Source organism: Coregonus lavaretus (genome assembly GCF_964263955.1).
Source record: "Coregonus lavaretus genome assembly, chromosome: 1".
NCBI lineage: Eukaryota > Metazoa > Chordata > Actinopteri > Salmoniformes > Salmonidae > Coregonus > Coregonus lavaretus.
In genome coordinates this window covers 64,348,430-64,371,792 of record NC_139988.1, presented here as the reverse complement: position 1 = coordinate 64,371,792, position 23,363 = coordinate 64,348,430, and the positions used below count along the sequence as shown (strand labels likewise).

The following is a 23,363-nucleotide window of genomic DNA, read 5'->3' as shown; positions in this document are numbered from 1 at the left end:
AGGGGATGAAAAAAATGAAAGAAAAAGGAGTAAAAATAAAGAAAAGAGAACCATACAAGAGTGTTAGTCTCACCCAGCGGTCCGAAGGTCCTCCTCTCCTGCACTAGAGCATGAAAAAAGCAGAGACCAAACAGCAACTTCTGCCATGCCTCCTGTTTCTTGGAGCTGTTGAAGAAGGCGGGGTCGGAGATGGGGTCGCTGACGTAGGAGCGGAACAGGTTGGCCCTCATCCCCTTGGGGGGCTCGTTGGTCATCTTCACCCCGTTCTGCAGGATGCTGACCGGGAACTTGTCAGACGGGTAACTGGTCAACCACAACCTGTGGAGTTAGCAATGATAGTGTTGGTTTAGTTTGTTGCTCTGTACTTTGGTTTTATTTGTAGAAAATAGAAATGTATAGGATCATAAGCAACCAGAGTATTACAAACCCACAATAGACTGCCTGGCCAATGGCTATAATAGCTATAAAAACTCCCCCTGCACTGCACTGCAACGGCTGACCTGAAGGTGGGGTTGGTGTTTTCGGGGGTGATGCCCTCCTCACAGATCCTCTCCAGGGCGGGCATCCAGCTGGTGCACAGATGACAGTTCTGTAGCACCACCCAGGTGCCATCCTTGATGGCAGCATCGATCATCAGGGCTGCGATGGGTCCCTGGCCCTGGCCCAGGGAGATGGTCTGGGTCTTACTGCCCCCCATCTCAAGGTCGTCAGCAAACTTTAGCAGACCTGGAGACCAAAGGAACATTTAAGTACTGGCATGAAGTCTTGAGCACTCAAAAATCCAATCAGATGTGACCTCTTTAATGCAGATGTATAACATATGTATATAAAGTTGGTTAAAGACTAGTTTAGTTTTAATAATTTCTTGATGCATCATAATTCAATAAGTTAACTGGGCAGGACACAAAAACCCCAAATCAATATCCAAAACCTAAGTTAAAGCACAGAATACAGCTCAAAAGTCACAGGTATCTCTAATGAATTACCTGCAGTGGGATCAGATCCCGGAGAGAGCACAAAGATGAGAGGAGAGCAGCAGTTGGAGTCGTTGTAACTCCCGGCCAGATCGAAGGTGGGTGGCTCAATGTAGCTGCGTCCCATGTTGTCCACAATGAACTCCTGCACCGCCGGCACCAGCTTGTCCGGCCTGAAGCAGCGCAGCACCACCATGCGGTGCATCCCCACCAGCATCCTCCAGCTGTCAGGCAGCTGCTCCTTGTGAGGCTTCCCCGAATCGTAGATCTTCTTCCACTTGGGAATGTTGTCTCGGACGTGCTCGAAGAGACCTTCTAAGTTTGGCAGCTTGGACGCTCTTACGATTTCTGACCAGGACTTGTCGGAGAGCCACTCAGGAGCGGGGTTGGGGTCGGGGTTGTCCAGAGTAATGCCACCAGTGAGGAGGAAGCGCCAGATGGTGTCGTCCACCTGGCCCTTGCCTTGCATGATGCCCACGGTGAGGAGCAAGGAGAAGAGTAGCTTGTCCTTCTCGAAGAGCGATCGGCACACGTTGTTGTAGATGCTGATGGTGAAGTGCTCCACGATGTTCTCGATGCGGGTGGCCAGGTCGTCACTCTTCAAGCTCTGGGCGATGGACTGCAGGTAGAGGTTGATGAACCAGGTGAGTGAGTACTGGTACATGGGCTCTATGTTGGCCAGCTCCGAGATGCAGAAGAACAGGATGGACGAGTGCTCGGCTACAGGCCGGTAGCCCATGCGCGTGTTGTCAATCTCCTTCTCCGTGACACTGGCGATCTTCTGCTTCTCCGAGATCTCCTCGGACAGCACCTTGGAGGAAGACAGGACCTTGATGGCCGTTTCGTCTTCTAGGATGTTACCCTCTGAGGAAGACAGGATTTTTAGGATTTTATCCTCAATCTCCTTCAGCTGCTTGTTGTTTGCGGCACTCTCCAGGATCAGCTGGTTCTTCTTCTCTTCTAGTTCTGGTTTCTCCTTGGCGGCCACGATGCCCAGAAGCTGGTCCTCCAAACCCAGTGGGGTGATCATGAAGTTGAGCAGGCAGACTTTAACTGCCACCTCGGGGAGGTAGTGCGGGCTTCTCAGGCTGGTGGTCATGTAGAAGAGGAAGTCTTTGGAGTACTCCACAATGTTCTCTCCTAGCTTCATGTACTCCACGCCTTGCTGTCTGAAGGTCTGCTTCAGCAGCACCGGTTCCAGTACTGCATCAAGTTCTTCTCCAATGTTCTCCAGCAGAACAGGGGTGCCGAACGCGATGGAGTTCTCCAGTGTTCTCACATAGTTACCGTCTGACAGCTTGATGACGGCCAGCTTGTTGGCCTTCTCCATGTTCTTGATCCACTTGTTGGCCTGGCCCTGCGGGTCGATCATGAGGGGCCAGCGGCGTGAGTTGGACACGATGATGCCGTTGTCAGTGGAGAAGGAGTCGACAGGCAGGCCGGCGATCTGCCATGCCCGGATGGACACCTGGTTGCCCAGGGTGTTGCTGAGGGTGAAGTCCTCAGAGCATGGCACCTTCTTGGCCTGGCAGAGCAGATGCCACTCCCGCTGGCATTCCACACGGTAGTCCACGGTGAAGGCCCCCAGGTAGGACACGGTGCCGGAGGAGAGGAGCACATCGCCTGTCAGGTTGGTGTACCTGATCCCCAGCAGCCGGGCTGCCTCCGTCCACCTATCCTTCTCCCCACCCAGCCCTCCAATCAGCTGCTCTGCCCTGATCAGCTTCTGCGAGCACAGCTCAATATTTTCTTCCAAGTCTTTCTTCTTGTTGCACATGGCCTCGAACGTGTCGTTCAGGTCCTGGAGCTTGTCCACCACCTCCTTCAGCTCAGCTCTCTTCACTGACAGCATCTGCATCTGCACCCCAAGCTCGTCCTCAGCCTCCTTCAGCTTCTCTATCTTGGGGGCCACCACTTTGGACACACGCTCGTACACCTCCATGGCCCGCACCCACTTACAAAGGCCCTCACAGGCAGAGGAGACGTTCTTGATGATAGAGGGCTGGAACTCAGGGTTGTCGATGAATTTGTCACGGATCTTCTTGATGTTGGCGGCGGCGATGTTGTCTTTGTCGTAGGCTTTGAGGTTCTCCAGGAACTTCATGTCTCCCAGGAGCTTCTTGGAGGGGCCCCAGAAGTCCTCAATCATCTTACCTGTAACACAAATAATCAAACATAACACATTACTTCACAATTAAGCCCATGTTTTTTCAAACATATTTACAGAAATGTATCTGCTTACGTACATAATTTCCTGTTTCATCTGTATAATTTAATATTACATAAATGATTTATCTGTGCTTACCTGAGCCACCAGGATCGGGCTTCCTCTCTGGCTTGATGCCTTTCATGATGCAGATGGACTCCATGACCAGTTTGACCAGACCTGGAGGGTTCGACATGGACTTGACCACTGTGATGTCTGATGGTTTCAGGGTGTCCAGGGCTGACAAGGCAGCCTCAAGGGCAGGCATGGCCTCCGCCAGATCACCCTCACACTCATCCTGAACACAGACAGCAGGCAGTTACTCACTTGTAATACAGAAACGAATGTCATCTGTCAAAATGTTGTTCCTTGCTAGCAGTTCTAACATTACAGATACAGAGGAAATTTTAATTGGAACATGCAACCCCAAATATATGTCATTTACAGTATATCGTCTTTATAATTGTAGTGTGAGTTGATCTGAATGATACAAGATGTTGTAAAGTGACAGTGTAGACGTACCTTTATAGCTTTGGCTGCTGCAGCCGCGTCGTTGGCCACCTTCTCATCTGCCAACACCAGCTCTTTCTTAGCATCCACAACTACTGTCTCCTTCTCGATGTTGACCATCATCTTATCTGTCTCAGCTGATGTCTGGATCAGCTCTGGCTGCAGGGCGGTCAGCTCCTCCTGCATTATCGACACCTGTGGAACCAACATGGAGTCATTCAGATGGAAGGGGCAGAGTGCTTAAGGCTTGTAACATCATGTTAGTCAATTTAGGGACTTTACGATGTGAGTTTTTGCTCTTTTTATTAATCAACTAGGCATTATTGTACGATAATGGGTTAAAGGTGCAATATGTAACTTTTTGGGCAACCCGACCAACTTCACATAGAAATGTGAGTTATAGAGCTGTCATTCTCCTTAAAAGCAAGTCTAAGAAGTGGTATATCTATTCTATGTGCGTTATTTCTATGCTTCCCATTCTTAAGTTTAGTTTAAATGACTTTTACTTTCAGGTTTGGACACCAGCTTCAAACAGCTGAAAATACAACATTTTTGGTTATGGAAAAGAAATGTCACAGTGTTTAGATTCTCTACACTATACTTGCTTGTTTTGTCACATAATTATATTATTATTATTATTTAAACAGAAATTATGCAAACTCCTCAAATTTTTGCAACCAGGAAATGGCGGAGCGATTTCTGCATAGTGCATCTTTAAGACGTGATGATGGTACACTGAGGCCTCATCATTCCCACAATGAGGATTGTTCTGCCAATCACATGTCAAAATAGGCCATAGTACCTTGGTTATCTGTTAACTCTGTACCAAAGCATTGTAACTCAGCAAATATAAATGGGCCTTATATAAGTAGACTTAGTTGACTAAACTATCCCACCTGAGATGCAGCAAAGTACAGCTTCTCCAGACCCACAATGTAGCGGTTTCTCTGAGTGTCCACCTCACTCCTCTTGGAGTTGAGCAGGACCTTGTATGTAAGAATGAGCTCCAGGTAGGATGTGGGCGTCACATAGTTGTGTCTCCTGAGTTGAGAGAAGTACCTCTCGGACAAGCCTCCCACGCTCTCCTGGAAGGTTTTACACATCTCCACCACTCTGAGAGACACACAAAACAATGACTTGGTAAAAAACTCCATGAAATGGGAGAGGAGTTGTGACAGTAAACAATGTGACTTTCTGTCACAATAAATTGACAAGAAGGGTCAAGCTCATGTACATTTTCATCAAGTGTGTGGTCATCAATTTGCAGAAACCTGAAGAGAAATTGACTATTAACTAGTCCAGTAGCCTACCATAGACTACTAGCAGCCTAGTAGCTCATAGCCATTTCGTAGCTTGTAGCTAAATCAACAGAGAGAGACACTAGCCGGGTGTTATGAGTGGATACGTTTCTTACTGTAGCCTGACGTTGTCCTCCAGCTCCACATCCTCCAGGAACTTGTTGGCCACCATCTCCAGAGCGTCTTTAGGCCAGGCCTGGAACCAGTCGATGGTGCAGCAGTTGATGAGGGAGGGGAACATCCTCAACCGGTTTCGGAAGGCATCCCCTATCGGGCTCATTGCTGTCCAAAGACAAACACCATCACTGTTTAGACATGAATACTGTAAAGATTCTTAAAGCAAGGTAACTCTAAAAGCCACAATGGATGTGGGATTGAAACCATCACAATTACCAGTAAAGAGGTTGTGTATGGGTAACCTAGTAATAATACTAAATGTATGAAGGTACCCACCGAGCACAATGTGGAGGTTTGCCTTGACGCGCTCGATGAAGAAGTTGTACATGGAGAGCGGTGTAGCGTCGATCTTCTTGCCCTCCATGCGGGCAATGCCCTGCACCTTGTCGATGATGTCGGCACGCTCGTCGGCTGGGAAGATGTTGGGCACATCGCCTGTGTTGAGCAGCATGTTAATGTCCTCCACGAAGGCCTCGTCCTTGATCTGGCTGTCATTGAACAGGAACACCATGTTCTTGCCCTGCAGGCCCGCCTTGAGCATCAACCGCTTTAGGTCGTCGCGCCACTCTGACACGCCGTAGTTCTTGGTGAATGAATAAATGAATGAATTGAACTCATGGACTTATTTCCAGACTTTCATGGACTTTATCACAAGGGCAAAAGAATGGGCAGGACTGACTGTACATTGGTCACTAAAAGCGCTTTACATACAATTCAAATGGGAATAGATATAATACATACAATATACAAATGCATACCATCATCAAGACTACACAAGATAAGTAGCCTAATTAGCATGACCTTACAGTTGCCCATGAGTACTTCTCAGAACCTTCTCTCAAACCCTCCCTCTGGCCCTGGGACATAGAGACAAACTTTGTGACTTCTTACAGCTGAGGTAGGCTACCAACCCCCGACCTCAGCCTGTGACTATTGTCCTGCTGCAGAAGCCCACTTCACAGCTATGTGTTAGGGACCAAGTTGCCAGGGTAAAGAGTCAGCTAACCCGGTCAGCCATTCAGTGGCCTAACCTGGGGTTGGAGACCCCGGTCTGCCCCTGAACTCTTTAGTTGTTTCCAGGAGGGCAGGTTGAGACAACCTCTATAAACTCCTCTCCTCCACCTCAACTCACATCTGGACCCTTTCCACATGGAAAATCCTTCTTCTGGACTCAATGACTGGTGTTTAGAGCGTCTTTGACCATTAACCACTACACCACTATCACTACCACCACTACCACCTCCTCTGTAAAGTCGTGTGTGTGTGTCTATTTGGTGTGTGGCAATAAAGTGTGATTTGTATCCCTGTCTCCTGCTGGTCATTATCAGTCCTCTTATCAGTCCTCTTACCTATATATTTAAACCGGCACCTCTATCGGAGACCAGCACATGGTGGCGCTCTTTTTCACTAAGCTACATTCATTGACCTTCAGAGTTCTCTTGATCCGGTTACCTTAGTTAGCTCGATCTGGAAGAGGTCGTAGTCATTGATGAAGGTGCCCAGCTTGGTGGCGCTCTGCCGTCCTGAACCCCCGATGCCCACCAGGAGAAGATGCCCGTTGTTTTGCTTGAGCACACGGCAGATACGCGAGATGTGCTCGATGGCAAACTTGAACATGACAAGGGACATGGGCGCCTTGCTGACATTGTTGAACTCGTCCAGGTAGTAGTCCATCACGTTGGTCAGAACGTGCAGGTCGGTGATCTCGTCGTAGGCCTTGGCGTCCGAGTCGGGCTTGGCGTAGTCTCCGAAGAACAGGCTGCGGATCGTCTCGTCCACAACCTTACCGCTAGGCGTCAGGTGGGTCAGCAGCTACATACAACAGGGGGCAGTAGAATGGATTTAGAATAAATAACATCTGCATTGCTCTTGAACTAGTAACCATTAGACTACACTAAATAAATCACACTTACACTAATGCAGAAGCCTGACAGAAGATACATGGTCAATTTGAAAGACAATGATCATCCAACAATGAAGAACTGTGAATGTATAATAAGTGTAATGTGGAACTTACCTTATCCATGCTCTGCTTGAAGTAGCCGGAAGTCCTCTCCTTTACAATGTTGAAGAATGTCTCTCTGTCCTCGTTGTCGATGAGGCGGTCGTAGAACACACGGTAGACCTCATGGATCCACAGGCGGATCAGCTTGTCTCCCTCCTGCTCACACAGAAACAGATCATACATAAATGAATACATAAAACATTTAGAATCTCCGCATATTTGTATTTTCACAAGGTGCAGTATTTAGTATAAAAGTTATATAGAAGTTGTTAGCTATGAGCTGTTGTCATCTGGTCTTGCCTGGAGGTGCGTGGGTGGGCTGAGCAGCACCCCGCGGATCACCCTGGCAAAGTCCCTGAGGTTGAAGATGTAGTGGGACTTGGAGGGGGTGGGTAGGAAGCTTTCCATGGCATCCTGATAGACAGCCATGGTGGCCTGCACCATGATCTTCCCCAGTCTGGACACACAGACAACATACAGTGCATTTGGAAAGTATTCAGATCCCTTGACTTTTTCCACATTTTGTAACGTTACAGCCTTATTCTAAAATGGATTAAATTGCTTTTTTCCTCATCAATCTACACACAATACCCAATAATGACAAAGCAAAAACATGTTTTTAGAAATTTCTGCTAATTTATTAAAAATACAAAACTGTAATATCACATTTACAGTATTCAGACCCTTTACTCAGTACTTTGTTGAAGCACCTTTGGCATTGATTACAAGCTTGGCACACCTATATTTGGGGAGTTTCTCCCATTCTTCTCTGCAGATCCTCTCAAGCTCTGTCAGGTTGGATGGTCAGTGTTGCTGCACAGCTATTTTCAGGTCTCTCCAGAAATGTTAGATTGGGTTCAAGTCCGGGCTCTGGCTGGGCCACTCAAGGACATTCAGATACTTGTCCCGAAGCCACTCCTGCGTTGTCTTGGCTGTGTGCTTAGGGTCGTTGTCCTGTTGGAAGGTGAACCTTTGCCCCAGTCTGAGGTCCAGAGCACTCTGGAGCAGGTTTTCATCAAGGATCTCTCTGTACTTTGCTCCGTTCATCTTTCCCTCGATCCTGACTAGTCTCCCAGTCCCTGCCGCTGAAAAACATCCCCACAGCACGATGCTGCTGCCACCACCATGCTTCACCGTAGGGATGGTACCAGGTTTCCTCCAGACATGACGCATGGCATTCAGGCCAAATAGTTCAATCTTGGTTTCATCAGACCAGAGAATCTTGTTTCTCATGGTCTTTAGGTGCCTTTTGGCAAACTCCAAGCGGGTTGTCATGTTCCTTTTACTGAGGAGTGGCTTCCGTCTGGCCACTCTACCATAAAGGCCTGATTGGTGGAGTGCTGGAAGGTTCTCCCATCTCCACAGAGGAACTCTGGAGCTCTGTCAGAGTGACCATCGGGTTCTTGGTCACCTCCCTGACCAAGGCCTTTCTCCCCTGATTGCTCAGTTTGGCCGGGCGGCCAGTTCTAGGAAGAGTCTTGGTGGTTCCAAACTTCTTCCATTTAAGAATGATGGAAGCCACTGCGTTCTTGGGGACCTTCAATGCTGCAGAAATATTTTCATCCCTTCCCCAGATCTGAGCCTCGACACAATCCTGTCTCGGAGCTCCGTGGACAATTCCATCGACCTCATGGCTTGGTTTTTGCTCTGACATGCACTGTCAACTGTGGGACCTTATATAGACAGGTGTATGCCTTTCCAAATCATGTCCAATCAATTGAATTTACCACCGGTGGACTCCAATCAAGTTCTAGAAACATCTCAAGTATGATCAATGGAAACAGGATGCACCTGAGCTCAATTTCGAGTCTCATAGCAAAGGGTCTGAATACTTAAGGTATTTCTGTTTTTAATTTTTAATACATCTCCAAACATGTTTTCGCTTTGTCATTATGGGGTATTGTGTGTAGATTGATGAGGAATTTGTTTTATTTAATCCATTTTAGAATAAGACTGTAACGTAACAACATGTAGAAAAAGTAAAGTGGGCTGAATACTTTCCGAATACACTGTAAGTCAGAGGTCAGAATGTATTCCATTGAGTGAGATGATCCATTGGTCCTACATATAGGCTCAGATTGCTTGAATGTTTCATGTTATCTCTCTGTCCTTTCCTCAACAACAGGGATTGTTGGTTACATCAATTGTTGGTTACAAGCCATTTAGGGGCCATTTTAATTGAACAGATATTAATGAATGTCTCTGTTCATCACCAAGTTCATCACTCTACAACACAAATGGGCCTTAGAACTGCATAGCCTCTCAATTCTAGGTAAGGATAAGTTTTAGACATCTCACCTATAGAAAGCAACATCAAATCCCTTGCCAAAATGCCAGTCGGTAATGGAGGTGAATATCTTGCTCAGCGTCTCATGGTCAAAGGAGTCGATAGAAACAATATTCAAATGACGAGTGAAGCGGCCTATGATTTAAAAGAGAAACTAACTGGTAAACTTTTACAACAAAATTATATACACATTGAGAAAACCTACCTACTTGAGAAGGAAAACAATTTATGCATACCAAATCACTGAAGCAAAGGGTCTTGTTCAGTACGATCAAAACAGGAGAAACTGTTTTAAAATGGAGAGGTACTACCTCAACTTGTTCAATAAGAAACACTAATTGTTGTGCCTTACTGAACACCACCCAGTACTTGACGGCAAAGAAAGAGTACCTGAAATGTCATTCCTCCCCCCACCAGGGGGCCCCATAGCAGATACGAACAGAATGTCCACAATGTCAATCCTGGAGGTGTCCTTCTTGTCGTACCAGTGGTAGTGGTCGATCCACTGCCTCAGCAGCTCAATAGGTGGTTGGGCGCCATAGATCTCCTTGGCAGGCATGTTGAGGTCATCTGATAGATCAAAGGTCAGACTGATCACTAGTGTGAATCTCAATTGTATTTCCTTGATTACTCACATCCTCTCTCCTTGCCCCCTTTTTAAAATGCATTGGCAAAGAATATTCAAGGTTCCTCCAATCTGACCTTCTCTCCAATGCGTTTTGAGCAGGGAGAACAACTGTCCCCTCTCATTAAAGCCACGAAGTTCAAAGCTGACCATGGTACTGCAGGCATTGTTGACAGAAAACAGGATCCCCCATTATAGTGAATGGGAAAATGGCAATCTTCGTGGTCAATCTTCATGTAAATAAATGAACAATTCTAAGACAACCATGGTACCAATAATTGCTTCTATTACACCAGATGTATGTCCTTGAACCACACATAGAAGAAGATCTACAGGGATGTAGCTCAGTTGGTAGAGCATGGCGTTTGCAACGCCAGGGTTGTGGGTTCGATTCCCACAGGGGGCCAGTATGAAATGTTTTTTAATTTTTTTATGTATGCACTCACTAACTGTAAGTCGCTCTGGATAAGAGCGTCTGCTAAATGACGTAAATGTAAATCTTAAGGATAATTTTGTTGCTAATGGCAGCCTGCAGTACCCTGGTCGGCATTCGACTTGAGATACTCAATGAGAGGGCGCAGTACTAAGCTAGCCTGCAATGTCACTTCCTGGAGTAGCTCAAACTGCGCATGTTATGTATCCATGAGATGCCATCTTAACCATCTTTTTTGGCTTCAAATGCGCTATTGAGTCTTCATATAGGAATGAATGGTGTCACGTGATCAATGGCTTTGTCCATTCATATACAGTCATTGGTTTTGAGGAGGGGAGGAGAGAGGACGTGAGGAATCAAGGAACTGAGGTTTCATACACTCTTTAAAGGTGAAATGGTAGGGGAGACACTGGTTGTGTCCAAAATGGTACCCTATTTCCTATATAGTGCACTTCTTTTGAGGGGAAAAAGTAGTGCACTATATACAGAATAGGGTGCCATGTCAGACCTGTGTTAAGCATTGAGTAGCATGGACACAGTAACGTGCTCCACTGAGTGTCCTACTCATTCCTTACCCACGTAGATGACACACTTCTTTCCCATGGGTGGTCCGAACACGCCCTTCCTCCGGCGGTCCAGCTTGCCCATGATAATGTCCTGGGTCTGGTTGGCTGAGGTGCGTGCCGAGAAGTTGATGCAGTTGGGTGTGTAGCGCTCCTTAGGCAGCTTGAGCAGAAAGCTGTTGTTGATGACTGACTTGCCCGTGCCGGTGGGCCCCACGAACAGCATGGGCACCTCGTGGGCCAGGTAGGTCTGCAGGAAGAACAGCTGACGGGCTGTCTCCATGGTGGGGATGATCAGGTCTGACACCTAATAGGGGGAATAGAGAGCATGACAACCTGGTTACTCCCATTTCAATTCCTCCAATCACTAGTAAACTGACAAGGAGAAGAGATTTTACAGAACATGACAACCCAGTTATAGCCCCATTTGACCCCCTCTATTAGTCACACTCTTAGGTAAACAACTGACATTGGCTCCAGCGGCAATAGTGGACTCCTCCTTGGTGATGGAATCAGTCCATGTATTCCACTGCCCTGTGCCTTGCTTGTGGAAGTAGTAGTCATAGACGGTGCCTACAGAGGAGGAAAACTAAAATGACTAATTGTACCTTTAATTATTGTATTGAGCAAGTGAAAGAATCAATCAAACTTTATTATATAGCACATTTCTTACGACAAATGCATTTCAAGGTGCTTAACAAATAAAATAATAAAACGTGAAGAAGATAAAACCAAAAAGTTTCTATGCAAATATAAAATCAAGATAGACATCAATAAAATTAAGAGATCAATTGAAATCATAAAACAATAGTAAGATAACAGTGGATACGAGAGACTAATGCAGCAATAAATAAAAGGGGATAAAATTAGATACATAAAAAGGGATAAAATCAGATACATAAAAAGGGATATAATCAGATACATAAAAAGGATATAATCAGATACATAAAAAGGGATATAATCAGATACATAAAAAGGGATATAATCAGATACATAAAAAGGGATAATAATCAGATACATAAAAAGGGATATAATCAGATACATAAAAAGGGATCAAATAAATAAAGTAGATAATATGGCTAATATTGGTAAAAGCACAGCTAAAAAGACATGTCTTAAGCAGCAACGCTTTGGGACTGTTGTCAGGTATGGTTGTCAGTCACAGCACAACTCATTGATAGGGTCATGTCACCTCTCTCAGGGAAGACGTTGTTCTTGGTCAGTTTGACACTTTTGGGCCGGGGGTGGTTGTCATCCATGCCCATGATCAGGTTCCTGTAGAAGGCGTCAAACTTATTGCGGCTGTCCCCGTTGATGGTCCCGCCCACACTCCACACCACAGCGAATAGGAACAGGCCCTGCAGCCACATGGTCACCTGCTGACTGGACATGGGCTCTGCACCATTGGTCCCCGATGCTGCAATGTCGTCTGGTGAAGGAGTCCAGGCGCAGCAACACACATACAAAGGAACAGTCGCACACATACATACATACATACATACAAGGTCATCAATCAATGAGAAAGGTCTTCTAAACCTTCTCCAGACAGATAGAACACCAGTTTATGTCTGGACTTCATAGTTTGACATTGTATCATGAAACAGCTGTGTGTTGGCTGACCTAGGAGACAGGTGTAGAGCCTCATCAGGCTGTAGGTCAGGTGGATGGGAGACGTCGACACCAGGAAACGACACTCTCTGGAGGTGAAGTCCAGACAGGGCTGGACCAGCCAGTTGAACATGTCCACAATCTGCAGAAAGACATGAGATGGTGTGTCACACATAATATAATGGGAAGGGGATACCTAGTCAGTTGCACAACTGAATGCATTCAACCGAAATGGGTCTTATAACCCAGAACACAATGGACAAAGTATGGTACAAATCATTGATTATGCTGTATGGTGATAATTACAGTTGAAGTCGGAAGTTAACATACACCTTAGCCAAATACTTTTAAACTCAGTTTTTTCACAATTCCTGACATTTAATCCTAGTAAAAATTCCCTGTTTAGGTCAGTTAGGATCACCACATTATTTTAAGAATGTGAAATGTCAGAATAATAGTAGAGAGAATGATTTATTTCAGCTTTTATTTCTTTCATCACATTCCCAGTGGGTCAGAAGTTTACATACACTCAATTAGTATTTGGTAGCATTGCCTTTAAATTGTTTAACTTGGGTCAAACGTTTCGGGTAGCCTTCCACAAGCTTCCCACAATAAGTTGGGTGAATTTTGGCCCATTCCTCCTGACAGAGCTGGTGTAACTGAGTCAGGTTTGTAGGCCTCCTTGCTCGCACACACTTTTTCAGTTCTGCCCACACATTTTCTATAGGATTGATGTCAGGGCTTTGTGATGGCCACTCCAATACCTTGACTTTGTTGTCCTTAAGCCATTTTGCCACAACTTTGGAAGTATGCTTGGGGTGATTGTCCATTTGGAAGACCCATTTGCGACCAAGCTTTAACTTCCTGACTAATGTCTTGAGATGTTGCTTCAATATATCCACATAATTTTCCTTCCTCATGATGCCATCTATTTTGTGAAGTGCACCAGTCCCTCCTGCAGCGAAGCACCCCCACAGCATGATGCTGCCACCACCGTGTTTCACGGTTGGGATGGTGTTCTTCGACTTGCAAGCTACCCACTTTTTCCTCCACACATAATGATGGTCATTATGGCCAAACAGTTCTATTTTAGTTTCATCAGACCAGAGTACATTTTTCTAAAAAGTACAATCTTTGTCCCCATGTGCAGTTGCAAACCGTAGTCTGGCCTTTTTATGGCGGTTTTGGAGCAGTGGCTTCTTCCTTGCTGAGCGGCCTTTCAGGTTATGTTGATATAGGACTCGTTTTACTGTGGATATAGATACTTTTGTACCTGTTTCCTCCAGCATCTTCACAAGGTCCTTTGCTGTTGTTCTGGGATTTATTTGCACTTTTCGCACCAAAGTATGTTCATATCTAGGAGACAGAAAGCGTCTCCTTCCTGAGCGGTATGACGGCTGCGTGGTCCCATGGTGTTTATACTTGCGTACTATTGTTTGTACAGATGAACGTGGAAACCTTCAGGCGTTTGGAAATTGCTCCCAAGGATGAACCAGACTTGTGGAGGTCTACAATTATTTTTCTGAGGTCTTGGCTGATTTCTTTTGATTTTCCGATGATGTCAAGCAAAGAGGCACTGAGTTTGAAGGTAGGCCTTGAAATACATCCACAGGTACACCTCCAATTGACTCAAATTATGTCAATTAGCCTATCAGAAGCTTCTAAAGCCATGACATCCTTTTCTGGAATTTTCCAAGCTGTTTAAAGGCACAATCAACTTAGTGTATGTAGTATACTTTTGACCCACTGGAATTGAGATACAGTGAATTATAAGTGAAATAATCTGTCTGTAAACAATTGTTGGAAAAATGACTTGTGTCATGCACAAAGTAGATGTCCTAACCGACTTGCCAAAACTATAGTTTGTTAACAAGAAATGTTTGGAGTGGTTGAAAAACAAGTTTTAATGACTCCAACCTAAGTGTATGTAAACTTCCAACTTCAACTGTATCTAAGAATATTAAAACCGAACCTCCTTAAGTAAAACAAAAAAGAAAACAGTGTGAGTTTTTGTATGTGTCTGTTCTCACCAGGTCCCTGTGTTCAGTGCTCAGGCTTTCAGGCAAGGTGTCCATGTAGGAGTCTCTAAGAGGGGCCCAGCCTAACTGGTGAGGCTCCATATAGATCATACCACATCTGAAGATACAAGGACAGCCAGCCATGTACGATTCATTAAATCTTAACTTCCACCTAAATCCACCTAGTCTTCAATTGACATTAATAGATGTCTAAGTGAACATTCTAGTTAAGTGGAAGTTAAGATTCACCCCTAAAAGCAGAACAATCATTTATTCATCAAAGTATCAACAACCAGCTACCAACTTGCTATCCTACACCTGGTTGACTCAACACCCAACCAGAAGAATGGTTTGCTCCTTTCTTCCAGTCACAAAATACAGTAAGCCACAACATATTGAATTTGAGTACTTCTCAAAAACAGTGTCCCCCCCCCCACTCACCTGCTGACCGTAGCTGGGGAGGCCTGCTCCAGGTCGGCCGTCTCAAAGATCAGACTCATCTTAGCGCTCATCTGGATGATCTCACCACTCATCAGACACAGCTACAGAGAACAGTACAAAACCTACCTTAGTGCTTGGCACTAGACAAACAGGGCACTCATTATATAATCAATGGACACTGCACTACTGTCCAAAGAGGGTAATAATGGTAAAAGGTGACTTGTAGTGGAAGAAGTGAAAAGAAAACTCTCGTAACAAATAATGCTTAATTACTTGTTATAAGCGTGTATGAGCCTCTATAACCTCTTATTATAAAGCTTATATGTTATGTCTCTCTATAACCAGATTTCCATCCAACCTTTTTAGGAGAGTAATGTAAATGTGAGATTTGAAAAAAGATATGGAAATAATACAAGGTGGGATCTTTTTGTGTCGGTAAAATTAATAATGCGAGAAATTGTGCTTTTATGCGCAAATATTGATATAATAACCATCATATCGAAGTAAACTTGGAGTCACACGACTATATGTTGTGTGGTCCTTCCACTACGACTCGGGAAAGCATGCAGTTTATTAGGCTACAGATGAAATAAGTTATGATGAACTTCACAGGGTGGTGAAAGTGCACAGAGATGAGCTTGATGCTCCTTTCCAATAAATATCGAGGGTCTTATTCTGGTGACATGATGATCAATGCTTGGCCTTTTATCCTCAATAACACATCTCTGGCGGGAAAATGTTTTTATGTAGATTTTAGAATATTTGCATGAAAATCTGTTGCCAATTGAATGTAAACCTAGCTTATGAAGCTAACTCCCTACCTTCTTGTTGTCGTCCAGCACTGTGTTCATGTTCTCGATCCACACAGCGTCGATGGGCCCGTCGAAGAGGATCCACTGGCGGTCGTCCGAGGTGGATACGGCCTGCTCCCTGAAGGAGACGGCCAGCACCCCGTCCGACCACTCGTGGCTGACAGTGTCGAAGCAACCGTACAGCTGGCCCATGGTGATGGCCTTGGGGTTGATGATCCGGTAGTCGACCGCAAACTCCTCCATCAGACCAGCTGGTGGTAAAGAGGATGCCAGAGGATGGAAACATGATGACCGTAAAAATAGAATATATAGAGTGGTTATCATCATATTTTGGTGCAATTTATTTGTTGTTACCAAAACTGGCACTACTTTTGGCTTGATAATGTGGACTTTCGATGTCATAAAGTTGCTGCCTGGTAGGACTAACCTTCAAACAGATCACCCAAGGCCCCAGCCAGGACTTTATAGGCAGAGGTCTTCCCACCCAGAGGGTCTCCCACGATCATGAAACCATGACGCACCAGCATCATATCATACACCTATCAACACAAAAGAACCAAAGGGAGAAGTTCTTACAGCATTGTTCCTTATTTAACCACAATTTCGTAGAAAATAGGTGAGGTTGAGGTATCAGTGACACTGAGAAGGACATAGAAATGATGGCATTTTGTTTTGGATTACCTGGATGATTTTGCCGATGAACCAGGGCACAGGCTGGAGCTGGAGCTTGGTGATGTTGTCATTCAGGGCCTGCATGAGAAGCTCGTAGTCTGGTTTGGGAAGGACCACTCCAGGGAAAAGATCCGATATGATACCCTATGGATACAATTCAAGCATACAGTCATGTGTGAAAGTGTGAGAGATATGACAGACAAGTTAAAATGTGAACTAACAGGTGAAAAGCTAAGAAAGCTCTGACAGAATTAGCTTCTGTGGAGAAGCATAAAATTACTCAGTTTATAATTATGACATTGGTGCATAGCAAATTGGCCAGTGTTACCTAGTGTAGATTTTTCAGTGTAACATTTCTAGTGTTGATTCCGGAGTGCAATTATCTCTGTAAATGTTAAATTAGCACTTATTGGTGTAAATTAACCTCAGTGTTGGTTTTAATAACCAGAGTTTAACTAAAACCACACCCATCATTATCATATTTCCCAGGATGCTCTATTGCAGGTTCATTTTTAGAATAGTTTATTTCAATATCTATGTTTTTGCATGTACATTGATTGATTAATTAATCTTATGCTACTCAAATATTAAAAATATATACTACCGTTCAAAAGTTTGGGGTCACTTAGAAATGTCCTTGTTTTCCATGAAAACATCCATGAAATGAGTTTGAATAGGAAATATAGCAAAATGAATAGGAAATGTAGTCATTGACAAGGTTAGAAATAATGATTTTTAATTGAAATAATAATTGTTTCCTTCAAACTTTGCTTTCGTCAAAGAATCCTCCATTTGCAGCAATTACAGACTTGCAGACCTTTGGCATTCTAGTTGTCCATTTGTTGAGGTAATCTGAAGAGATTTCACCCCATGCTTCCTGGAGCACCTCCTACAAGTTGAATTGGCTTGATGGGCACTTCTTACGTACCATACGGTCAAGCTGCTCCCACAACAGCTCAATAGGGTTGAGATCCGGTGACTGTGCTGGCCACTCCATTATAGATAGAATACCAGCTGACTGCTTCTTCCCTAAATAGTTATTGCATAGTTTGGAGCTGTGCTTTGGAAATTGGCTCCAATCAAGCGCTGTCCACAGGGTATGGCATGGCGTTGCAAAATGGAGTGATAGCCTTCCTTCTTCAAGATCCCTTTTACCCTGTACAAATCTCCCACTTTACCACCACCAAAGCTTCACAGACCATCACATTGCCTCCACCATGCTTGACAGATGGCATCAAGCACTCCTCGAGCATCTTTTCATTTGGTCTGCGTCTCACAAATGTTCTTCTTTGTGATCCGAACACCTCAAACTTTGATTTGTCTGTCCATAACACTTTTTTCCAATCTTCCTCTGTCCAGTGTCTGTGTTCTTTCGCCCATCTTAATCTTTTATTTTTATTGGCCAGTCTGAGATATGGCTTTTTCTTTGCAATTCTGCCTAGAAGGTCAGCATCCCGGAGTCGTCTTTTCACTGTTGACGTTGAGACTGGTGTTTTGTGGGTACTATTTAATGAAGCTGCCAGTTGAGGACCTGTGAGGCGTCGGTTTCTCAAACTAGACACTCTAATGTATTTGTCCTCTTGCTCAGTTGTGCACCGGGGCCTCCCACTCCTCTTTCTATTCTGGTTAGAGCCAGTTTGCACTGTTCTGTGAAGGGAGTAGTACACAGCGTTGTACGAGATCTTCAGTTTCTTAGCAATTTCTCACATGGAATAGCCTTCATTTCTCAGAACAAGAATAGACTGACGAGTTTCAGAAGAAAGTTATTTGTTTCTGGCCATTTTGAGCCTGTAATCGAACCCACAATTGCTGGTGCTCCAGATACTCAACTAGTCTCAAGAAGGCCAGTTTTATTGCTTCCTTAATCAGCACAGTTTTTAGCTGTGCTAACATAATTGCAAAAGGGTTTTCTAATGATCCATTAGCCATTTAGCAAACACAACGTGCCATTGGAACACAGTCTGATGTAGATATTCCATTAGAAATCAGCCGTTTCCAGCTACAATAGCCATTTACAACATTAACAATGTCTACACTGTATTTCTGATCAATTTGATGTTATTTTAATGTACAAAATAATTGCTTTTCTTTCGAAAACAAGGACATTTCTAAGTGACCCCAAACTTTTGAACGGTAGTGTACATTTTTCTAAACTAATCCAATCTGTTACTTGGACATATTGCACCCGTTACTGAAATGGTTGTTCCAGTTTAGATGCTTTAGGTAGTCTCATATCTTATTCTTCCCAACCCTGGCAGTCATTCTGAATGCAGGTCGTGGGTGAATACAAATTCCAAATATTTGATATCCCCACTCTGGCTGGATTCTAATAGGAATTACACATCACTTTGCAAGCCAGCATAATGTGACTTGATGTGGCCTGTAAACCATGAGTTTGAGGCCACTGTATTAGGGTAAAACTAGGCCCTCAAAATAAGGCCTTATGAAATACGTATTGTAATAATCACATTTTAATTATAACATATTTGCTTAGGATCTCACCTGGTAAAGGCCACAGGACTGAACATGAATGAATGCAACCACCATTTCTCTGTCACTAACAAATACAGTCATGGGTGGTCACTCTACAATTCAGTCGAAAGGCAAGGCACACTGGGAAATGCAAATAAGGCTTTACACTAAGCAAAGTGGTAATTTAATACTGAAAAGTGTGGACCCGTATAGACACTGGAACTGTGTTAAATTTAACTCTCAGCGTTGAATTAACACTGGAGAATTTGCTGTGTGACAATGATGACATTGGTTACCTAGATAGAGAAATCCTGTAAAAAACAGCCCGATAAGATATACAAAATCAGGGTATACCAAATCAGTTGCGTTATCAACAAGAAGTGTGACAAAGCTGAAGAATGCTGAAACATAAGCGACATTACTTGAAACAGAGGCACATCCTGGGCCAGAAACTTGGCCATGTTGACGTCCATCAGTGCTCTGAGCAGCAGAACACTCTCGTTCTCCTTTGGGTACTTCAGTTTTAGGTTCCCCGCGGCAGTCAGGACTGATTTCACGGCACGCATACCATAGTCGTAGTGATGCTGCGAGGACAGCTGCTCTGAACACAGGCGGTAGGTGGCCACAATCTTCCCGGCAAGACTGATAGGAACACCAGGAAAGGGAGTTTATTTAGTCAATGTGAGGAGTTAGAGAACTATGTATGACTAGACAACCACAGTAGATTAGTTATATATCAGTATGATTCATACCTGCGAGACTCGATAAAACCCACGGAGTAAAGTGAGATCTCACCAATGAGACCGTAGTCAGGCACCATCATAGCCACCGTACGGAAAAGAACCTGCAAGAGAAGATTCTTATTGTTTTTCTTGCAACAATCCTAATGCTAAACTAGTTTAACTATACAATGTAAATTGTGACCTATCCCTTTACGTTTCAAATAACTACTGTTGATCCTATAGTCAGTAGTATGTGTACAGTACCTTGAGGTTGTCTGGGAGCTCGGCCCTGCCTGCGTAGCCAGGGTTCATAGTGATGAAGACTGAGCAAGTGGGATTGAGGGACAACTCGGTCCCCTCGAACATGAAGGTCTTCAGGTCCCTGGCGATGGCCTGCTGGATACTCAGCACCTGCTGGGCCACCACAGACAGCACCTCCACTTCGATTCGGTTGAACTCGTCGAAGCAGGCCCAAGCCCCGGATTGTGCCAGTCCTTTGAAGAACTTACTCATGGCCTTGTAGTCCAGGCCATCAGAGCAGTTGAACACCACACACTGAGAGAAGCAAAGAGCACGGCGCTGGTAGAGCACGGCGCTTGTAACGCTAAGGTAGTGGGTTCGATCCCCGGGACCACCCATACACAAAAATGTATGCACGCATGACTGTAAGTCGCTTTGGATAAAAGCGTCTGCTAAATGGCATATTATATTATTATTATTATTATTATTATTATTATTATTATTATTATTATTATTATATTATTATAACAAATCAAATTGTAGTGAATGAATGCAATTAAATATGATACCTGAAGACTGACCAAACACAGGTAAACACTATCTGTTAGCTTTGGGTGAAAGTCAAGACACAGTAATGCATTATCATGTACCTGCTTAGCCAGGGCTTTGGCCAGATCCTTGGTGGTCTCAGTCTTGCCTGTGCCTGCAGGTCCCTCTGGGGCTCCTCCCAGGTTAAGCTTCAGAGCACCCATCAGTGTCCTATGGGAACACATAACATGCCACCTCCAATATGACATGACTGTTTTCTTTTCATTGACATACAGTGCATTTCAATATCCTTATGGAATAGCATATGTGCCCATGTATGTACAGTATCATTGCATTATAACCATGGTCATGGTCGGTTCATGACTAAGTTAGTGGTAAGTCAACCAAGTCGTGGTTACAGTTGATGACTGACCTATAGCAGCGGTCAGTGAGTGGGGTGATGACCAGACGGCCGGAGTTTCCCAGGTACTCGTAGCCGTACTTGACAGTGGTGGTGATCATACGCAGGCGCACGTCTCCGTCCTCCCAAAAGTACCTCAGCTGACTGATCCAGGAGAAGTCATTCAGGGAGGAGATACGGTCCTCAGCCAGTTTAGCTACCACGTCCCGAGCTGGGAGAGAGAGGAGCGTGTGTGAGTGAGAAAATGAGTGTGTGTGAGAGATTTGGCACTGACTTCCTCTGGGCTGTACTCAGAAGAAGAAGAAGAAGAAGAAGAAGAAGAAGAAGAAGAAGAAGAAGAAGAAGAAGAAGAAGAAGAAGAAGAAGAACTAATATAAAGGAAAAAGTGGGACATACCGTGGACATCAATGACAGTGAGAGATCCTAAGGTCATTCTGGCCCCTCCATTCAGCTTCCCACGCACCAGCTCCACAATGTCAGCTATTTGGGCATTGCTCTTATCCACATAGGCCTTAGAATAGATCAACATATACATTCAATTACAACAGATGGTGACAATATAATGTATTAATTAATTAGAGGGAAGTTGAAAGACAACAGTGTTTCATCAGGAACTGGGTCAAGTGGGCGGGGCTACATTAGGTGAATAAGGATGTAGAGTAATACCACAGAGTTTCTAAACCCAGAGGCGCAACATCGCGAGACTTCGAGGAACGATTGCGAAGCAGACCAAGCAGACCAGGCCGGGGTTTGTGGTTAGAGAAGTCAATGAGAGAAGTGAAACATTCTTACTTAGTTGTTCATTTTCTCGATATCTAAAGGCACAACCTAGATTACAGCCAATGTCTTTAGCAGTTGAACATGTTATTACTCCAACCTGGTGAAGTGACAAACTGACACGTTTTTATTTGAGTCAAAAACAACTTTATATCGAAGGCGTGCCTTTGATTTGACGGCCTGCACATGCAGAGTTCAAAACGAGACGACGGTTACACCCAATGACGTGTTTCTGCGCATGAGCTTAGCTATCCAACATCGCCATGACATCGCCTACAAGAGTGATCGGGATTTCTATTGGAGAAGCAGTTTCTGCCTATATTGATACTGTACTGTCTTCGGTAATACTATGTATTATGTGACTCACGTGCAGGGTATTGGTCTTGATGGCCTCAGAGACCTCACTGGTCCAGAAAATGGACGAGGCACAGATGACAACCTGACCAGGCCACTGCAACACCCACTTTTTCCTGGGGACCTGCAAAATAATCATGAGTAAAAAACAAAAATACAAAAAATAAGTACATTTGAAGTGTAATTGTCCAAAAATGTCATATTTCATTTTTTATTTATTTATGTCTTTAATGTACCTCGACATACTGGTCCACTCCTTTGTGGATGACATCTCTAACGCTGGTCATCATCATGCTCTCCACCTGCTGTAGCCACTTCTCCACCATACCCTGCATGGGACCACACCACACAATCACATCAGAGTGTGTGGGTGTGTGTGTGTGCCTGCGTGTGTGTGTGTGTGTCCTACAATAGTACCTTAGCTTTGGCAGGGTAGAGGTTGGTGCTAAACGGCACTAACTCCTTCTCAGAGCTGATCATGCCAGTGATCTCCATGTCCTCGGTGAACTCCAGCTTGGCGATGCCCTCGAAGCACTTCTTCAGGTGGGGCTGGACGCGCCTCGGGTCCTTTGTCTCTGACAGGATCTCCAGCAACTCATCGTTGGACAGGAAGAAGAACCTGTGGATCACATTCAGTCAGAGGTGAGTCCGAGATGGCAGCCTATTCCCTATGTAGTGCACTATAAAGGGAATAGGGTGCTTTTCCGGACACATCCTCAGACTCATTGCATTTTGGATTGAGCATAAGCCATTCATTGTGATGGAATTGAATTGAGATTGATCAGTTAAACACTAAATCCGTTGCACTGACAGTTCTCCAAGGGCCTGAATCTTCAAGGGATAAATGGGCTACACAATCTTAACTCACAAGTCTCCCATTGACATGAATACATGATTGACGCAAATGCTCAAATGCACACATTTAATGTGAGCATTAACATACAGTGGTACTTATATCTTAATCTCTTAATTTTAACTACAGTGGTACTTATAATTAAGACTATGTCAAAGTGACAGGCAATTTCTGAGAGAATGTTAATGGTTGTTAGAGTTACCTGGGGAAGTAGAGTCTCTTTTTCTCCAGGTAGGTGTTGAGGCCTCTCTGGATGTCCTCCAGAAATACATTGGCCTCCTCAAGACGGCCCAGCATATTGGCCTGGTCTGTGGCCACCAGCACACGCGTGTCCTTCATCTGAAAACACACATACAGGGTATTGGTC

The 23,363-nt window shown here is 44.5% G+C and overlaps 1 protein-coding gene across 1 annotated transcript in view; it reads right to left on the bottom strand.

Annotated features, from left to right (window-relative positions):
• The window catches only part of dnah3 (dynein axonemal heavy chain 3), a gene marked incomplete at both ends in the record, with an annotated part of 53,886 nt that overhangs the window by 12,076 nt on the left and 18,447 nt on the right, over positions 1–23,363 (bottom strand). The window contains 32 exons of the mRNA XM_084167177.1: positions 74–318; positions 501–726; positions 987–3,128; positions 3,280–3,478; positions 3,703–3,885; positions 4,587–4,803; positions 5,105–5,270; positions 5,442–5,748; positions 6,618–6,977; positions 7,183–7,326; positions 7,471–7,627; positions 9,469–9,592; positions 9,848–10,027; positions 11,091–11,385; positions 11,548–11,651; positions 12,271–12,507; positions 12,699–12,828; positions 14,717–14,822; positions 15,146–15,246; positions 15,967–16,208; positions 16,385–16,496; positions 16,639–16,773; positions 19,524–19,743; positions 19,854–19,945; positions 20,088–20,378; positions 20,714–20,822; positions 21,025–21,223; positions 21,409–21,523; positions 22,157–22,267; positions 22,380–22,472; positions 22,561–22,762; positions 23,199–23,335. Of these exons, the coding sequence (XP_084023303.1) occupies positions 74–318; positions 501–726; positions 987–3,128; positions 3,280–3,478; positions 3,703–3,885; positions 4,587–4,803; positions 5,105–5,270; positions 5,442–5,748; positions 6,618–6,977; positions 7,183–7,326; positions 7,471–7,627; positions 9,469–9,592; positions 9,848–10,027; positions 11,091–11,385; positions 11,548–11,651; positions 12,271–12,507; positions 12,699–12,828; positions 14,717–14,822; positions 15,146–15,246; positions 15,967–16,208; positions 16,385–16,496; positions 16,639–16,773; positions 19,524–19,743; positions 19,854–19,945; positions 20,088–20,378; positions 20,714–20,822; positions 21,025–21,223; positions 21,409–21,523; positions 22,157–22,267; positions 22,380–22,472; positions 22,561–22,762; positions 23,199–23,335 (7,681 nt within the window). The remainder of the gene's footprint in view (positions 1–73; positions 319–500; positions 727–986; positions 3,129–3,279; positions 3,479–3,702; positions 3,886–4,586; positions 4,804–5,104; positions 5,271–5,441; positions 5,749–6,617; positions 6,978–7,182; positions 7,327–7,470; positions 7,628–9,468; positions 9,593–9,847; positions 10,028–11,090; positions 11,386–11,547; positions 11,652–12,270; positions 12,508–12,698; positions 12,829–14,716; positions 14,823–15,145; positions 15,247–15,966; positions 16,209–16,384; positions 16,497–16,638; positions 16,774–19,523; positions 19,744–19,853; positions 19,946–20,087; positions 20,379–20,713; positions 20,823–21,024; positions 21,224–21,408; positions 21,524–22,156; positions 22,268–22,379; positions 22,473–22,560; positions 22,763–23,198; positions 23,336–23,363) is intronic.